The sequence below is a fragment of the Papio anubis genome, chromosome 1, assembly GCF_008728515.1.
Source record: "Papio anubis isolate 15944 chromosome 1, Panubis1.0, whole genome shotgun sequence".
Lineage (NCBI taxonomy): Eukaryota > Metazoa > Chordata > Mammalia > Primates > Cercopithecidae > Papio > Papio anubis.
In genome coordinates this window covers 19,218,069-19,237,273 of record NC_044976.1, presented here as the reverse complement: position 1 = coordinate 19,237,273, position 19,205 = coordinate 19,218,069, and the positions used below count along the sequence as shown (strand labels likewise).

General features: G+C 38.1%; 1 protein-coding gene across 31 annotated transcripts in view; it reads left to right on the top strand.

Annotated features, from left to right (window-relative positions):
• EIF4G3 (eukaryotic translation initiation factor 4 gamma 3) overlaps positions 1 to 19,205 on the top strand; it is a 376,290-nt gene that overhangs the window by 187,425 nt on the left and 169,660 nt on the right. For 12 of the 31 annotated variants that reach the window (XR_004183106.1, XR_004183111.1, XR_004183112.1 and 9 more), the window contains 4 exons: positions 308 to 340; positions 15,495 to 15,515; positions 16,407 to 16,586; positions 17,194 to 17,308. Coding sequence is in view for 27 of the 31 variants with exons in the window: in XM_031665056.1 (XP_031520916.1) it covers positions 308 to 340; positions 15,495 to 15,515; positions 16,407 to 16,586; positions 17,194 to 17,308 (349 nt within the window). In the remaining 4 variants the exon portion in view is untranslated. The remainder of the gene's footprint in view (positions 1 to 307; positions 341 to 15,494; positions 15,516 to 16,406; positions 16,587 to 17,193; positions 17,309 to 19,205) is intronic. The other 19 variants (XR_004183116.1, XM_021936998.2, XM_031665098.1 and 16 more) reach the window with 4 other exon arrangements.

The following is a 19,205-nucleotide window of genomic DNA, read 5'->3' as shown; positions in this document are numbered from 1 at the left end:
TTTTAGGGTTGTTGTTTTTTAAAAAAATAGTCCTATTAGAGAGTACCTTACATGCCTAACAGCATAGCCTGTTTCTCTCCCAGCTGATAAATGACAAACTATTCTGATAGTGGTGTTAACCTGTTGAATCTTAGTACCTGTCTGTCACTGTCCTGCAGCAAAGCTTTGACTGTTTTGTGTGTTGTTTTTTATTTCCCCGCTGTGGGTTTTTTTCTTTTGGCATATTGTGTGAAATTTTGGTTTTTGTTGTGGTGTTTCTGACTCTTTGTGCCTTTCCTTTTGTGTTTGTTTTCCCTCCTTTTCTCAGTTTGCAGCGGGGCCTCGACCTCCCCATCATCAGGTACTGTACCCTTGCCCCTTCACTATCACCCTTAACTAATAGGTGGGGGCTTTAGTAGCTGCTGACTCTTAGAATGCTGCCATCCCATAGAACTACTCAAATTACTCATTTCAAGAGTAGCTTTTATCTGATCTAATTCAACTTTCTTTGTCCTTCATTAATCTCACTGCATTTTGTTATTAACAAATCCGTTTGCCTCTGTTTATGGCACATTTAAAAAATGCTACATTCTTTTTTCTTGCCAAACAAAGATTGTTTTTAAATTTTACAATTTTGAAAAATTGAGATATTAAGTGTTTATAGATTTTGTGGATATTTGTAGTAAGTTAAATTTAACTGAATGAAGCAGGCAGCATTCTATGGGTTTTCTGTTAACATTCTGATATAACCTGTATTGATGTGTATAAAATAGCATTAGTATTTCTAAAACTACTTAAACTCAGTTACTAACTTAGATCTAGTAATAAATTGATTAAAAATAGTGTACATCCATTTGCTGGATAGAATTATTTTTATACTTAGGACACAGAGAAAATAGCTACCTTAATTAATTTAAATAACTTTATCCTATTGGTTTTCTAAATGAAATAATTGTATAAAGCAAAATTTCAAAAGTATGTATGTGAACACTGTCATTTAGTAGGAATCTGTTTAGAGGTGGCAAGACAGAAAGACTTTCAGAGTTCTCCCTCCAACCCCCAATAGCTTTTTATGGGGTATTCTGAAACATTTTCTTCTGCTGAAAGAGCTTCGGTTTAGAGTCTGTTCATATTACAAGCTTTACTATTTAACCAGCTGGTTAGGCAAATCTTTTTCTGCATCTTTGTTTCCTCATATGTAAAATGGAGTTAATATCTCTGCCATAGAAATAGTGTAAGCATTTGACACAAAACAAGCAGTCAGTAAGTGGTAGCTGTCTTTAATATGATTGTTATGGAACAAAGTATGGTTGGATAAAGTAAATACTACCAGTATTTGCCTGTGTTATCATATTTAGAATTCTTATTACTGAGTTAGTGGATATTGTTTAGTTGAAGGCTTCCATTGTCTTGAGTGATTTAATACCTGACTCTGTTTCTCAAAATGTAGTCCTTCCAATCTGGAGACTGTAAAGGCAAAGCAAATCTGAGTTATTAAAGGTACTTTGCAGGAGGATGGCTACATGAGGTGGATGGCTATTGTTTGGGTTTCATAATGAAATAAAACCTTGGGGTTTTTTTTTTTTTTTAATTCAGAGATAGTGTTGTAAAGTATTAATACTTTAAGATGGACTTTGCCATCAGCTAGACCTAGGTTTGATTCTTCCATATTATAACCGAGGGTTCTTGGATAAATCATTTACTGCTCTCCACCTTAGTTTTCTCACCTGTAAAATGGAGACAATAATACCATGTTGAAACTATTATGGGCCAGGCACAGTGGCTCACACCTGTAATCCCAGCACTTTGGGAGGCCGAGGCGGGTGGATCATGAGGTCAGGAGATTGAGACCATCCTTGCTAACACGGTGAAACCCCCTCTCCACTAAAAATACAAAAAATTAGCCGGGCGTGGTGGCGAGCGCCTGTAGTCCCAGCTACTCAGGAGGCTGAGGCAGGAGAATGGCATGAACCCGGGAGGCGGAGCTTGCAGTGAGCTGAGACTGCGCCACTGCACTCTAGCCTGGGTGACAGAGTGAGACTCCGTCTCAAAAAAAGGAAACTATTATGAAAAGTAAATGAGATAATGAAAATAAAATGATTATCAGGGTGTTTGGTACATAGTAACTAGGACATATGATTAATATTATGACTACTAATAATAAAAATACTAGTTTCTTGTGTAAAAGAGTGTTTATAATTTTATTTAAAAATTTAGTCCAGGGCCATAGAGGCATGGCTTAAATTTTAATCCAGGGACAAGGCAAATACTCCTAAAAGAGAGAGACATTGGGGATCTTTGTTCAAGAAGCAGAATGAAAAGAAACTATTTGTGAAATAACTGCAAAAGGAATTAGGGCGAAAATGTTTTCTGAGCTCCTTTATGTAAGGCACCTGTTAATTTCTTTGTTCACATGCTTGTGTTTTTCAAACCTTGGTTTATTTCATAAGTCATTTCAGATAGCTTAAGGTAAACTATAAGTAGAAGGAATTAACATTACCACTGGCCACAGTTATTTTGTTGGATTTTCTACTCTGTAGATTGATGGAATGATGAGTGAATTTTGAAACAAAAACAATATTGCTTAATAGGCCAGGTATGGTTGCTCACGCCTGTAATCCCAACACCTTAGGAGGCTGAGGTGGGTGAATCACTTGAGGTCAGGAGTTCAAGACCAGCCTGGCCAACATGGTGAAACCCCGTCTGTACTAAAAATGCAAAAATTAGCCGGGCATGGTGGCAGGCACCTGTAATCCCAGTTACTTGGGAGGCTGAGGCAGGAGATCACTTGAACCTGGGAGGCGGAGGTTGCAGTGAGCCAAGATCATACCTGCACTCCAGCCTGGGCGACAGAGCGAGACTCCATCTCAAAACACAAAAACAAACAAACAAAAAAGATCCAGATTACTAAATAGCCTGGGCATTTCTTATTAAGACTAGTAACTCTTTTAAAGACTGTTGATCAAAAAATTTAGGTTCTTAATGAAAATAGCACAAACTTTAAGGTTGTGTTTCTGCTACTTGTGTTCGATAATAGTGGTTCTAAAATTAGGATACTGTATTTAAGCATTTGTAATGAGCCTTGGGAAATTCTGTTTTCTAAGAAAACTTTTTTATGAGCTTTAAAGTTATGTGGTACATTTTGTCTTTCTTTAATTCCAACAATTGGGGAAAATGTTCAGAAATCTCTGTGAGAAAAGATTGATTTCAGCCCACATTTTCGTGTGCAGTATGACTCAGTAAAGAGCAGATTAGTCGTTTAGCTGTATGATAATTCTCATGAATTTATGGCTAGTTTTGATTATTTTAAAAATAGAAGTATAGGCCAGATACGGTATTTGATGCCTGCAATCCCAGCACTTTGGGAGGCTGAGGCAGGTGGATCACTTGAGCCCAGGAGTTAGAGATCAGCCTCAGTAACATGGTGATACCTCATCTCTACAAAACAAAAATATAAATACAAAAATTAGTTGGGCGTGGTGGTGCATGCCTGTAGTCCCAGCTACTCTGGGAGGCTGAGGTAGGAGAATCATCTGAGCCCACGTGGTCAAGGTTGCAGTGAGGTGTGATTGTGCCACTGTACTCTAGCCTGGGTGAAAGAGTGAGACCTTGTCTCAAAAGAAAAAAAAATATTATAAATGTTTATTATATTATTTATTTATTACCAAGAAAAATAATTATTGTTTAACAATAGTTCTTGGAGGTGAGTTCCTAAGATGCAGCATAAACCCAGAGGAATGATTTTTAATTCAGAAAATTCAGGTAGCCGGCACTTTTTTCTTTGTTATCCTTTTTTTTCTTGAACACCAGTTAAATTCTTTTCATGATATCACAGAGAATTGAATAAGGGTGTCTGTACCCTTGCCTCAGGCAGCAACAGTAATTACCTTGAATAGAGGAGGAGAAAGACATGGGGTTGAAAGTGGCATAGCTGAGCAGAGCTAACTGAACCGGCATTATGTATGGTATGGCATCCACAGGAGATGTGGGGTCAGTTTAGTTTGTTTCACTACGGAATAGGTATTGGCATGTGAGTGGGATAAGCAGTTATCAAAACTGCCCTATATAATACAATTAATTTAGTATCCTTTGGGCTCTAAATGCCAGTAGAATTTCCCTAGTGACAATTAGAAAACAAAGCAAAACAAAACAAAAACACCGCTGTACATTTCCATGGAAGTGACAGCATTTCCCATTTGAGAATCGCTTACTGAATCTGTATTTCACAGTATCTTATCTTCAGATCTAAAGTCAGGTAGCACCTAAACCCTGAAAGATTTACAGAGGAGTTGCTCATAATACAAAACAAGACATAGAGACTTGCATAATGAAATGCAAGCTATTGGAGGAAACAAACATTGAGTGGTATACAGAGAATATGCTTTTAAAGGGAAAACCCTCATGTTCTGGGATATTTTGGATTTGACATGCTTAAGACTTAAAGTGGAATTGAAGGCACAAATGGTTTTTTCGTCTGTGGTAGTTTGCTTTGGCCAGTGAATAGATTTCTTTTTTGTCCTTTATTGCATTATTCATCAGTGGCTACCTTTCTGATCATTTTACATGCTTTCATGCTTTGATCTCAATTTATTTTTTGAAGGAATTTGTTGTTGGATGATGTTTTTAATGATTGTTGTTTCTAAACTCCAATAGCAAATATAATAATTTTTTGTTGATGCTTAGTAATAATTGCAAAGTATGTTCTATAGCTGTTGCAAAAAACTATGTAATTATTTAGGTAGGCTTTTTGGAATTAATTGCTTGTGAAAAGAAAACATCACCCAGTTTAGTAATCTAGAATTTAAATATTTTTTCTGTGTAAGATAGAGTTAACCTGAATTCAAGTAAACAAAAAATAACAAGATTTTAAATGGTAAACGTTTTCTTTGTTCTTAATGAAATCAAGAAACTGCTTTGAGTGTATTTTTTGGAACTTCTTTTATTTAGAAGGTCTTGTAACTCTGTTTGGAGGGCTAGAGCTCTTTTTGAGTCCACACAAATCAAATGCACCATGCTGCAGTTAGGATTATTTCAGCCCCATCGCCTTCCTAATATTACTATTAGTTTTTGTCTTTTGTGGAGATTCTTCAGATTGTTGAGGATGTGCTATTCTTTTGGCATTTTATAAACTGAAGAGCTTTTAGAATTACAGTTTTCTTCAAAGATAAAATGAGAAATGCTAAGTCATTTTATATGCAAAACACTCTTGGCTTTAGAAATATGTCAACTATTTTTGTACTGATGCTTGAAAATCCCAAGGTAATTAGAAACTGAAAGAACAGAAAGTACACACAGAATTATAGCAAGTCACTTGGTATAATTTGGATTCTGGCTTGTGTTGTTTACTTTTAAGTATTTGGTCATTAAAATCTGTGTAGTTCTGGTTTAAAGTTACTTAGGTTCCTGTCCTTATTTTACTTTTGGGTTTCACAATAGAGATTAAGTGTTGGTTATATACTATGACTAAGTAGTCTTTTCATTATGGGAAAGATCAGGGAAATGGTATTTTAAAGTGTTCATAGGACAAAACACTGTAGTTTTTTGATACATGATTTTAGTTCACATACTTTTCACAAACGCTGAAAAATATGCTGTATTCAAAGCAGTAGAATTTAGCATAAACAAGTAATGGGCTTCATAAAACCAGCATATGCTAGCAGCAGCAGCAGGAGGAGGAGTATGTGCCATCAAGAAATGTCTTACTTGGTGGCAAGCATTGAAATTGTGCATGTTTTCCTGTTGTGGTTTGGTTCTTTTTGTGAAAAAAGGAACTTTTGAAAAGAACAGCTGATTTATGTAGATTTCTTTTTCATTGTGATCCCTAAAGGTTTCTTTACTGAAAGTTTGTGGTGTTATATTCCTAGACGAGATATATTTGTTTTACTATAGGCAATTTATTAGGTTTGGAAAGTAAAATAAATGAAGGCTTGGGCTTGCCTCTGGGACCAGACCTGGTGTAACAGAATTAAATTGATATGAATAACAAGCCATCTCAAGCATCTATACAACCTTAAACCTCTTAAATTACGATCTTATGAACTATTTGTTTTTCGGAGCTTGATACAAGTGAGGGGTGGCTTTAAAACTGGTATCTCATTCACAAGGAGTTGTATAGTAGCAGCATAAATAGTGAAGAAAATATATATTGGGAGTCAGTAAAACTGGGATTCAGTTTCAGCTTCACTGCAAATTATCTTTGGGTGTCAGGTTTCTCATCTTCAAAATGGGAAAAATATGTTCATAAATGATATAAGATTGAGATGATTTATAATAACTGCACGTATTTCCTATGGGTGTTGTGAGGATAAAGTACCTGCCTATCACAGTGTCTGAAATGTAGTAAGTCCTTGGTGTCAGTTTCCTTTAGCAGTGAGACCGCCTGCCTTTCCCCCTTTTCCCCAGCTATTTTTTAGCATGAATGAAGTATTTTATAATGATGCTCATTTCCAAGACTCTCCCTTATGATCTGACAGAACACCTCCTGTTCCTGACATAAACCTCTAGGGTAGCACTGTGTAATAGAGTTTCTATGATGATGAAAATGTTCTGTACTTGTGCTTTTCACTGCTGTAGCTGTACTAGCTATGCATGGCTATTGAGCACTTTAAATGTGGCTAATGCAGCTAAATAACTGAATTTTTTTTTTTTTTTTTTTTTTGGGGGGGGAGACAGAGTCTCACTCTGTCACCTAGGCTGGAGTGCAGTGGCAGGATCTCAGCTCTCTGCAACCTCCACCTCCCAGGTTCAAGTGATTTTTGTGCCTTGGCCACCTCAGTAGCTGGAAATACAGGTGTGAGCTACCACGCCCTACTAATTTTTGTATTTTTTGTAGAGGCAGGATTTTGCCATGTTGGCCAGGCTGGTCTTAAGCTCCTGACCTCAAGCGATCCACCCACCTTAGCCTCCCAAAGTGCTGGGATTAAAGGCGTGAGCCACCGTGCTTGACCCAGAACTGAATTTTTGATATAAGTAGTCAAGTATGACTTGTGGCTACTGTATTGAACAACTTAGCTCTAGGGCTTACATATCCCGATTCTTAGTGAAACCTAAATTATATAATATTGACCACATGCAGGGAAATATAGAAAAAATTTGGAATGGAATAATCTTTGTTATAAATTATCATGGATCAACAGATTATCAAATTGACACCTGAGTCAACTTCCACTATGTGGACTCTTTAAAGCTTGTCCCTTTATAACTTGCCAGCAAATCATATCACTGTTCTTCAAGAGTACTTTAGACTTTTAAAAGATACTCACCAAGGAAATTCCTAATTGCAGATGTTAGTTTTTAATCTTCTAGTAGGCTAAACTGTATACTGCATAACACTAGAGATTTCAGAAGCATATTTTGTATTGCTTTGCAAGTTAGTAAATATAGGCATGCCTCGGAGATATTGCTGACTTGTTTTCAGACCACGACAATCAAGCAAATACTACAATAAAGTAAGTCACGTGAATTTTTTGGTTTCCCAGTGTATGTATGTTATGTTTCCACTATGCTGTAGTCTGCTAACTGAACAGTAGAATTATGTGTAAGAAAATGATGTACATATAGTAATTAAATACTTTCTCTTTTTTTGAGACAGAGTCTTGCTCAGTTGCCCAGGCTGGAGTACAGTGGTGTGATCTCAGCTCATTGCAACCTCTGCCTCCCGGGTTCAAGCAATTCTGCCTCAGCCTCCCAAGTAGCTGGGATTACAGGCACGTGCTGCTGCACTGGCTAATTTTTGTATTTCTGGTAGAGACGGGGTTTCACCATGTTGGCCAGGCTGGTCTTGAACTCCTGACCTCATGATCTGCCCACCTTGGCCTCCTAAAGTGCTAGGATTACAGGTGTGTGCCACCGCGCCTGGCCGGTAATTAAATACTTTCTGGCTAAAAAATGCTAATGATTATCTGAGTCTTCAGTGAGTTGTAATCTTTTTGCTGGTGAAGCGTCTTCAGTGTAGGTGGGTGCTTACTGATCAGGGTAGTGGTTGCTGAGGATTGAGGTGGCTGTGGCAATTTCTTGATATAAGACAAAGTTTGCCACATTGATGGACTCTTCTTTTTTTTTTTTTTTTTTTAATTTATTTGTTTTTGAGATGGAGTCTTGCTGTGTCACCCAGGCTGGAGTGCAGTGGCATAATCTCTGCTCACTGCAACCTCCACCTCCTGGGTTCAAGTGATTCTCCTGCATCAGCCCCCTGAGTAGCTGGGACTATAGGCACATGCCACCATATCCGGCTAATTTTTGTGTTTTTAGTAGAGCTGAGGTTTCACCCTATTGGCTAGACTGCTCTCAAACTCCTGACCGCAAGTGATCTGCCCACATTGGCCTCCCAAAGTGCTGGGATTACAGGCGTGAGCTACTGCACCCAGCCAATGGACTCTTATTTTCATGAAAGATTTCTCTGCAGCATGTGATGCTGTTTAACAGCATTTTACACAGAGTAGAACTTATTTTATCATTGGAATCAATCTCAAACTCTGCTGCTGCTTTATCAACTAGGTTTATGTAATATTCTAAATCTTTTATTGTCCTTTCAACAGTGTTCACAGCTCCTTACCAGGAGTAGATTCCATCTCAGGAAATCACTTTTTTTTTGCTCCTCCATTTGAAACCAGTCCTCATTTGTTCAAGTTTTATCATGAGATTGTCATGATAAAGTCAGTCACATCTTCGGGCTCTACTTTTTTTTTTTCTTTTTTTTTTTTTGAGATGGCGTTTCGCTCTTGTTGTCCAGGCTGCAGTGCAGTGGCGCCTTCTCGGCTCACTGCAACCTCCACCTCCCAGGTTTAAGTGATTCTCCTGGCTCACCCTCCCAAGTAGCTGGGATTACAGACATTCGCCACCATGCCCAGCTAATTTTTTGCATTTTTAGTAGAGATGGGGTTTCACCATATTGGGCAGGCTGGTCTCAAACTCCTGACCTCAGGTGATCCACCCGCCTCGACTTCCCGAAGTGTTGGGATTACAGGCGTGAGCCACTGCTCCCGGCCCAGGTGCTACTTCTAATTCTAGTTCTCTTGCTATTTCCACTATATCAGCACTTACTTCTTCCACTGAAGTCTTGAATACTTCGTAGTCATCCATGAGTATTGGAATCAGCTTCTTCCAAATGCTTGTTAATGTTGATGTTTTGGCCTTCTCCCATGAATCACAAATGTTTTTTCCTTTCCCTTCCTTTCCTTCTCTTCCCTTCCCTGCCCTGCCCTGCCCTGCCCTGCCCTGCCCTGCCCTGCCCTGCCCTGCCCTGCCCTGCCCTACCCTACCCTACCCTACCCTACCCTACCCTACCCTACGTCAGCCTCCTAAGTAGTTGGGACTCCAGTCGTACACCACTGCATCCAGGAATGTTATTAATGGCATCAGCAATGGTGAATCCTTTCCAGGAAATTTTTAATGTAGTTTGCCCAGAACCATCAGAGAAATCAGTATGTATGGCAGCTGTAGCCTTACAAAATATACTTCTTAAATAATAAGACTTGAAAATCAAAACAAATCCTTGATCCATAGGCTGCAGAGTAGATGTGTTAGCAGGCATGAAAGCAACATTTATCTCTGTATACATCTCCCTCAGAGCTCTTGGGTGACTAGATGTTTTCCCAGCAAGCAGTAATATTTTGAAAGGAATCTAAGCTCTCTACAATGGCCTTAAAATAGCCAGTAACCCATGCTGCCAACAGATGTGCTATCATTCTGGCTTTGTTGTTTTATTTATAGGGCATAGTCTGAGTAGATTTAGCATATTTCTTAAGGGCCCTAGGATTTTCCAGATAGTAAATAAGTACTGGCTTCAAATTAAAGTCACCAACTATATTAGCACCTAAAAGTCGAGTCAGCCTGTTGAAGCTTTGAAGCTTTGATGCTAGGCATTGACTTAGATGATGCTAGGCATTGCTAGGCAATGCTAGGCATTGACTTAGATGATGCTAGGCATTGACATAGAGAAGTCAATGCATGACATCTTGTTTCAATAGATGGCTGTTTCATCTACACTTAAAATCATGTGTAGGCACTTTCATCAGTTATCTTGGCTGGATCTTCTGGATAACTTGAAGCAGTTTCTCCATAAGCACTTGCTGCTTCACCTGGCACTTTTATGTTATGGAGACAGCTGCTTTCATTAAACCTCATGAGCTAACCTTTGCTAGCTTCAAACTTTTCTTCTGTGGCTTTCTTACCTCTCAGCCTTCATAGAATTGAAATGAGAGTTAGGAGTTTGCTTTGGATTACATTTTGGCTTAAGGGAATGTTGTGGCTGGTTTGATCTTCTGTCCAAACTGCTCTCACTTTCTCCATAACAGCAATAAGGCTGTTTTGCTTTCTTATCATTTGTGTGTTCACTGGAGAGTAGCACTTTAAATTTCCTCCAAGAACTTATTCTTTGCATTTACAACTTGGCTTTTGAAGTAGCTTTCAGCCTATTTCAGCTTTTAACATGCTTTCCTCACTAAGTTTAGTCATTTATAGTTTTTATTTAAAGTGAGAAATGTGGCACAAGACCACATAGAGGCCACTGTTCAGTTATTAATTTTGATATAATGGCCTAACTTCAATATTATTGTGTCTGCTGAATAGGAAGGTCTAAGGAGAGGAGAAAGATGGGAGTGGCAGGGGACAATAGACATAGGTGGAGCAGTTAGAACACACACGACTGTCTTAAGTTTACTATCTTCTATGGGTGCAGTTCATGGTGCTCCCAGTTACAGTGATAACATAAAAGGTCAGTGATCACACATCACCATAACAGATACAATAATAATTTAAAAAATTGAAATATTGCAGAGAATTTCTGTTATATAATTTATTAGGTGTTTTTGTCTTTTTGTGCTTTTACTGAGCAAAGTCATGAAAAATGATATTTCATAATTACCAGCACGTTCAAACACCATTTGTTAGACATTTTTGATGAGGAAGCTTTGGGTAGTGATATGAATTATTGCATCTTTAGAAGGATTTTTCGAGAGGAAACATTTTTTCTTCTGGCTTCTAGAGTGTTTCTGGGAAAGTAAGCAATTATAAGTATACTAAATTCAGCCTCTGTTTTAAAAGTATCCTATCTTGTTGGATCTGCCCAAAATACTACTTCAAATGAGAGTTTTCACCTTCCTCTGCCATCCTCCTGGCGTGTTAATAAATCCTTGAAAGATGAAAGAATTAAAACAGATTGAAATGAAGTTTAGGAGGTGAATTTTATGTTGTGCATGCATGGCTCTCTTTTCTCTGCCTAGCTCTTTGCAGCATTTTTATCAGTTACTTGGATAAGTGACATTTATGTCAGGTTTTCTAATGATTATGTAGTTTGACATTGTCATGCAATTGGTACAATCTGAAACGATGGGTTGTTTAGCCAGATAAATTTTCAAAGTTACCAACTACAAAATCCTCTATATGAGCTTCAAAACACAATTGTAAGAGTACACACTGAAGTGAAGAACATGGCTTATTTAGCCAGGTTATGTATAAAGAGGATTTAAATGCTTTAAATGAGTGTCAGTACCAATCAGTAGTAAAATATGGTTGACAAAAGTGCTCCTGTGGTTCTTGGTTTCATTAATGGAATTGGAGCTGGCAGGAATCAGAGAGGTATATTGCCCTTTCACTCAGGAACAAATTTTTTTTGGTGAGTGCCAAGTACATTCTGGGCAGACCCCACCTTGTTACCTTTGTGTTGGAACAAGATTGAAAGAAAAGATCAAGCTGGTTTGGGAATTAGAAATCTTGGTTGGAGGGACAGGATGCTAGGAGAGGGTTATGATTGGCTTGAAACAAAAAATAGTGGTGTGAAAATTGGCAGTAATGGCCCAGGCACGGTGGTCCATGCCTTTATAATCCCAGCACTTTGGGAGGCCAAGGTGGATGAAAATTGGCAGTAATGGCAATGTTCACATGACTTAGTGGTCTGTCACTTACGGGGAAGGATTAGACTTCTTTGTGGTTTTAGGAAGGGACATGAGACAAGTGGATAGGTGATACAGGGAGAAAAATTGGGGGTCAGTAGAAGGAAGAGTTTTACAGTGTTAGAACTCCATTTAATTTTGAAAAGAATTTGTATCTTAAGTTGCTAAAGTTTCATATCCCCAGTGGTATATTGTAAAAGATATTCAGACTTTAAGTGGATGGTGAGACTAAATGGCTCCTTCCATTCAGGAAAGTTTGACTCTTAATGATTGTTCATCACTCAGCTGAGAAGGAAAGAAATTTGAAGGATTGCAAGCAGTTTGGAAAAGCCCATTTATATATTCCTTTTAATAACCTGTGGTTTATTGCTATGCTTGCCCAACTGAGAATCTGAATTTCTTGCATTACTATTAAATTTAATTATGCATTTGTAATTGAATGGTTCGGGAGGAGTACAAAAAGGAGATTTTTTTTTTTTTTTTTTTTTTTTGCATTTCTAGTTACTACGGCTTTTCTAAAATCTCTCCTGGTGCGCGTGTGTGTGTGTGTGTGTAAGTGATCCTGTACTTTTACATGGAAAACACAAGCTCCAGATGGACTGTTGTTCTAAAAAGTATTAATGCAGTGAAGTTGAGCAAAAGTAAGTCTGTAACATGGTATGCCAAGGATATGCTTTTAGCACATGAACAAGTTGCAGTCACTTTTTGGGAGATAGAGAATTAGAGTTGTGTAGGTAGAAGAAATTTGTTTTCTTGAATGATAAGCATGTATTTTGTGAAGTAACTTGATGGAAAATTTTTCTTACTAGGAATCAGTTATGGTTGAGGGACATGCCACCCATTAGTGTAGTTGGATAAAGGTCCTGCCACATCCCTTCAGCATTTGTAAAGAAAAGATTTCTGCTGGTTTGTTTAAAAATATGGGGGTATTCCATTTCATGAGAGGTAGTATGTGTAACAGTTAAAAGTACATGTCTATAACCTGACTGTGTTTTAGTTACAGATGGCGGGGGGCTTTCAGCGAGTTATTTAATCTCCCTGTTCCTCAGTTTTTACATGTATCTTACGACCTGTTAATAATAGTACTTGCCTTCAAGGTCATTTGTGAGCATGAGTTAATATATGTATGTTGACCGGGCACGGTAGCTCACACCTGCAATCCCAGCACTTTGGGAGGCGAAGGCGGGCAGATCACGAGGTCAGGAGATCGAGACCATCTTGGCTAACACGGTGAAACCCTGTCTGTACTAAAAAGACAAAAATTTAGCTGGGCGTGGTGGCGGGCGCCTGTATGTAGTCCCAGCTACTCAAGAGGTTGAGGCAGGAGAATCACTTGAACCCGGGAGGTGGAGGTTGCAGTGAGCCGAGATCATGCCACTGCACTTCAGCCTGGCGACAGAGCAAGATTCTGTCTCAAAAAAAAAAAAAGTATGTATATATATGTGTGTGTGTGTGTGTGTGTATGTGTGTATATATATGTAAAATGCTTAGGTTGGTGCTTTATAAATACATTTCTCTTTAGCTTCAAATCTGAATTCTTAGTGTATAAAAATTAGTATATTGGCCGGGCACAGTGGCTCATGCTTGTGGTCCCAGCACTTTGGTGGAGGCCAGGGTGGGTGGATCAGAAGGTCAGGTATTCCAGACCAGCCTAGCCAATATGGTAAAACCCCGTCTGTACTAAAAATACAAAAATTAGCCAGGCATGGTGGCAGGCGCCTATAGTCCCAGCTAGTCAGGAGGCTGAGGCAGGAGAATCGCTTGAACCCAGGATGTGGAGGTTGCAGTGAGCCAAGATCATGCCCCTGCTCTCCAGTCTAGGCGGCAGAGTAAGACTCCATCTCCAAAAAAAAACAACAACAAAAAAAAAAAACAAAAAAAAAAATTATTATATCAATATAACCACATATTTAATGGCTTTTTGGTTCAGCTATGTATTAATATTAGGAATATCATTAGAAACACTTTTTACTTGAAAGTCACTGAGGAAAATAGTTTCATACTGTTCAGAAACCTTGAATAAGATGTAACCTCAGTTATTCTGGACAGGCTAGTTAAAAGTTTTCATCAGAACAGCTGGAAAATAGGGTAAGAAAAGATTTCACATACAGACTGTTAAAATTTTTGGAAAACATTGCCCGTATCTATTTTTCTTACTCTGCATAAGTTAATGGATTAGTTTTCTTTCTCCTCTCCTTACCAACCCCGTAACACCCTATTTATTCAGTCAACATAGAGTATTTTAATATTTCATGATAATGTTACCATAATAGATGATCACCTGTGTTCATTTGATATGCCCTTTATCTTGGCTGGGCTGCCCTCTACAGTTGATTTCAAAGGATCTTTCAGTATGAAGATTTTACCCTCTGCCTGTGTTATTTAGTAATGCCCAATAAGTTGAACAGATAATGAGTGTTCTCTGCTTGAAGCTTGTATCATTTTTGTGGCTCCTGATATTAGCTACATTATAAAAATACTTAAGTTTGTTCCTGAAATGGTGTTTACAGATCACATGCATTGATGCATAATAGATTCTCTCTGCTTCGTAATTAGGAGAAATGCAGTCCAGTATTGGGAGGTTTACTGCTTTATTGTTCCTGCCAACAAAAAAAAATGTTGTCACCAAAACTGTGTCAGTGGAGATAACTAGAAGATGGTTCCTGTAGTTGTAGTGCAGCCCAGGTTCCTATGTTACCAACTTTGCCTCCTGTGCTTTCTTTTCATCTCCATCACCTACTCTCTGTGGCCTGCCCCTTTGGTTTCCCCCATTTATTCCATTCTCCTGCTATACTTTTCTGGCTGTTGTTTTTCTGTGACTTAATTTCTTTAGGGCCTTCTTTGCCCTGGGATATGAAGGCTGAATGGGGATGAGCCTTGGACACTAGATCCCAGTTCTTCCTTTTGAGCACAAGATGAAGTTACTTATACCATCTCTGGGTAGCTTGATGCCTAAGAGTAGGACAGAATAGACCAGAGTGGGCCCAAATGTTGAAGCTTGGCTTTATTTGGACTGATAGCAACAAATATTTTGCTGCTTTATTTATTTTGGTGCAAGACCATATTTTAAGATTGTTATTATAGTTCTCCATTTTAGAACTATAAGTGCCCTCTTATGTACCTGATTAGTTAAAAAGAGTGAGCAAGTCTCTGTCATGAAGAGTCTAATATATATTGAAAAGTTTATTTCTTAGGACTTTTACAAAAATAACAAATGACACAGATGGCGAGTAGATCATAGAGATGCTAGACAATGCCAGATCATGAAATGGGTGCTAATGAGATCGAAGAGTAGGAACCAGTAATCACACAACTATACTTGTGCCACCAAGCAGACATTTCCTTGCACACTGCTGTAACTTGTGGCTATTAATAATAGTCGAGGATTTTTGCCACTGGATTTCAGTTAAATGTGACTTGATTCTTTGATTCTATGTGTGATTAAATTCTCAAGTGAAGAACTGTCATTTTGATTTTCTAGTCTTCTTTCTTCTCCTATTATTACTAAATAGAAAGATACTTTTGTTGAGCTGCATGCTATGTCCTGTCCCTTCCAACTGATCTGTAAGCTTTTCCATTGGCTTTCTTTCTGTTTCCTGCTGCTTTCTTGCTTCATATTTGAAGGGAGGATTCAGACCTATCCAGGTAACAAACTACTGGTTCTGCATGGCCTCTTTATAACTCAGTCTGCTTACTATTATTACATTGAGATTGATTGCTAATGAATGGATACATTCACATTGGAAATTTACTATTGGTATATTGTTTCAAGGCTTTTAAGCCTGCAGTGAAAATTATAAATAACTACAGATACTGGTTGCCATTTTGAGAAATTTGAACTCTACTCATTCTAGTCCATTCTTAGGCCTATCTAGATTGTCCACTTTTATTATAAACTATTCTAGAAGGCTCAGTTTAGTATAGGATTGTGCCACCTTTTGGAGAGGAAAAAAACTGCTTAGTTCAGCATGTGACAACCCTACAGATGGTTTAATTTAGCTTGACCCTGATGGACTGGGTAAATATTTTATGATCAAAGAGATTCCTTCTTGTTCTAAGTATTTTATAAATTACTTGAGCAGCCGTCTTTTAGGAGACTCCTTTTAATTTTTAATGAGTTGGTAATGAACCAACTCTTTATCAGAGTCAGTTCTTTTATATAATAGAGAAGTATCAGCTACCCCTTTTGTTATACTTTATTATACATGTATGTGTATATATATACAGTATGTGTATATACATATATGTATGCATCTATACATATGTATATATACAGTCAGGTCGAAACTATCCTACTGTTTTCAAATATGTGATAATACTGATAAGAGCTCGCTCTCGTATGGTATATTTTTGGAAATCCAGCAATAGGTAATTTATTCTTTTTATGCATATTGTATTTGTAATTCAAGTTGACCAGATTTTTATTAGTGAAGAAAAGGAGACAGTAAAATTTATATATTCCCCTTTGTAAAAAAAAAAAAAAGAAAAGAAAAAAAAGAAAGAAAAAAAAAAATTTTTTTTTTCTCCCCTTCCCAGTTTTTCCAGAGGCCTCAAATACAGCCTCCTAGAGCTACCATCCCGAACAGCAGTCCATCCATTCGTCCTGGTGCACAGACACCCACTGCAGTGTACCAGGCTAATCAGCACATCATGATGGTTAACCATCTGCCCATGCCGTACCCAGTGCCCCAGGGGCCTCAGTACTGTATACCACAGGTAAAGTATCTTTGAGGCCTAGGTGGTCCAGCAGTAGAGTGGGAATTAACCCAGATTCTCATCAGAGGGAGCTGGGAGGATGAATTATGGCATTAGTTTTTGGTGACATGTGAACTGTTTTGTTGGTTACAAATTAGCCCTTTTGTGATTTTTTCATTATGCTGTGTGAAGATATTTCTACATCTATTTACTTAAATTTTTTTAAAATGACAGAGAAATTGTTTTTATCTACTTGCTTTCTCCCTTCCACTCACCACAACCAACTGCTCTAAAATGGGCTCAGTGATTATGCTGTTCCTGAAATCCTTTAATGTCATTGAAAAGTTATCAGCCTGAGATTATTTTACAGTGAGCTGATGTCTGCCTGTGTGCTGATATGTTGTATGGCTTTACTAAGCTGCACCTTTCTCTTCATTCTCATTGTATCTTGATGGCAAGCAAGCATTTTGAATGTGTTTGACCCAATGGCTTTACCTCATTTAAATGATTCTCTTACACAGAGAACTTTACTTTCTGTAGTAAGCTACTTTCTTCTTATTATTATTTTATTATGGTTTTTGGCCCCAGAGACCGTATTATTTATATGTTCATACTTTCTCTTTTCTAGTACCGTCATAGTGGCCCTCCTTATGTTGGGCCCCCACAACAATATCCAGTTCAACCACCGGGGCCAGGTCCTTTTTATCCTGGACCAGGACCTGGGGACTTCCCCAATGCTTATGGTAAGTAGCAAAAGTCAAGACATTTCTGCCAGTTTTTTGTGTTTATTTGATTTTGTTGCTTGGTGGGTCAGTTTATACAATGAGGTTTAGTGGTAAGAAGGATTTTTAAATAACATGCTGCTAACAGTTCTTTCTTGAAAGCTACTTTTTTTTTTCCCCTCCCCAGAAATGGGAGTCTCATTATGTTAGGCTGGTCTTCAACTCCTGGGTTCAAGCAGTCATCCTGCCTTAGCTTCCCAAGTAGCTGGAACTACAGGCACATGCCAGTCTGCCCAGCTTTAAAAGTAGTTTCTTGGCTGGGCGCGGTGGCTCATGCCTGTAATTCCAGCACTTTGGGAGGCCAAGGTGGGCGAGGAGATTGAGACCATCCTGGCTAACACGGTGAAACCCCGTCTCTACTAAAAATACAAAAAATTAGCCGGGCGTGGTGGCAGGCACCTGTAGTCCCAGCTACTCGGGAGGCTGAGGCAGGAGAATGGCTTGAACCCAGGAGGCAGAGCTTGCAGTGAGCTGAGATCGCGCTACTGCACTCCAGCCTGGGTGGCAGAGCGAGACTCCGTCTCAAAAAAAAAAAAAAAAAGAAAAGGTACTTTTTAGATGGTGGCTTACAAGAAAAGTATTATAGAAATATATTTAGTTAATGACACCTTCTTTACAAGCTGATAATTCTACTGGAAAGAATCATGTTTCAGAGTTCTGACATCTTCCACCAGTTCACTGTTACCTAGATTTTTACTGGAGTTTTGCCAATGGCATGAATATACCTTATCTTCCTTTCACAATTTCTTTTTCTCCAAATATTTCCCACCACTTTCCACCTTAAAGATTTTGTTAATGTATTTCTTACTAGAATGCAATTTCCGTGAAAGTAGAGATTTTTGTTTTGTTCACTGCTATATCCCCAGCCCCTAGAACAGTGACTGGCAGGCACATGGAGAATATACATACCATAACTGAATATAACTCAGTGAACCTGTGGTTCTCTGCAAAATTGTGGTAAGATGTATGGCATGGGGGAGGTTTTGGGTATTAGTTCCAATGAAAATGCCTTGAAAAATTAAAAGTGTTTTTTATTTAGAGAGAGCTGGGTTGCCAAGATTATATTTGGCATATGCGCCAATGCTGAACTAAAAATGGTAAAAATTACTTACTTCATTTAACAAATTTTTACTGCGTATTACATTTCTTTTATTCCATGGAAGGTGAATAATAAGGGATAAAATTAGTAGATAGTAGAAAAATTAAGTTTTGAGGTTCAGTAAGTATTGATCTGTTACATTACCAACAAAGCAAAAACGTATTAGATAATCTTAATGTAACATGGTAACTTATCCATTAACCAGTTTCCTAAAATTGGGATTGTCTCAGTTAAGATTACAGCAGAATTGATTTGATTCAAGTAGTCCAAGAAGGTTTTTCTTCAGTTTTGAGGTGAAATAGGCAAAGCAACCAAATGTTCCATGGCTTTACTTCTTTTAGAGAAGGGAAAAGCTTTCTGTTACCTTGGTTGATAATTGTCTTGGGAAACTGCTATTTCAAAGTGATATGCAGTAGTCTTCACTTATCCTCAGGGAATACATTCCAAGACCTCCAATGGATGTCTGAAATCTGAGATAGTACGCTATATATACCATGGGTTTTTTTGTTTTGTTTTGTTTTTAATCTGATAAAAGGGCTGCTAAGTGACTAATTGGCATATAGCATATACAGCATGGATACACTGGATAAAGGGATGATTCACATCCCTGGTGACATGAAGCAGGACAGTGCAAGATTTTATCATGCTATTCAGAATGGCTTGCAATTTAAATCTTATGAATTGTTAATTTCTGGAATCTTTTGTTTTAATATTTTCAGACCATGATTGACTGCAGGTAACTGAAAGTGCAGATAAGGG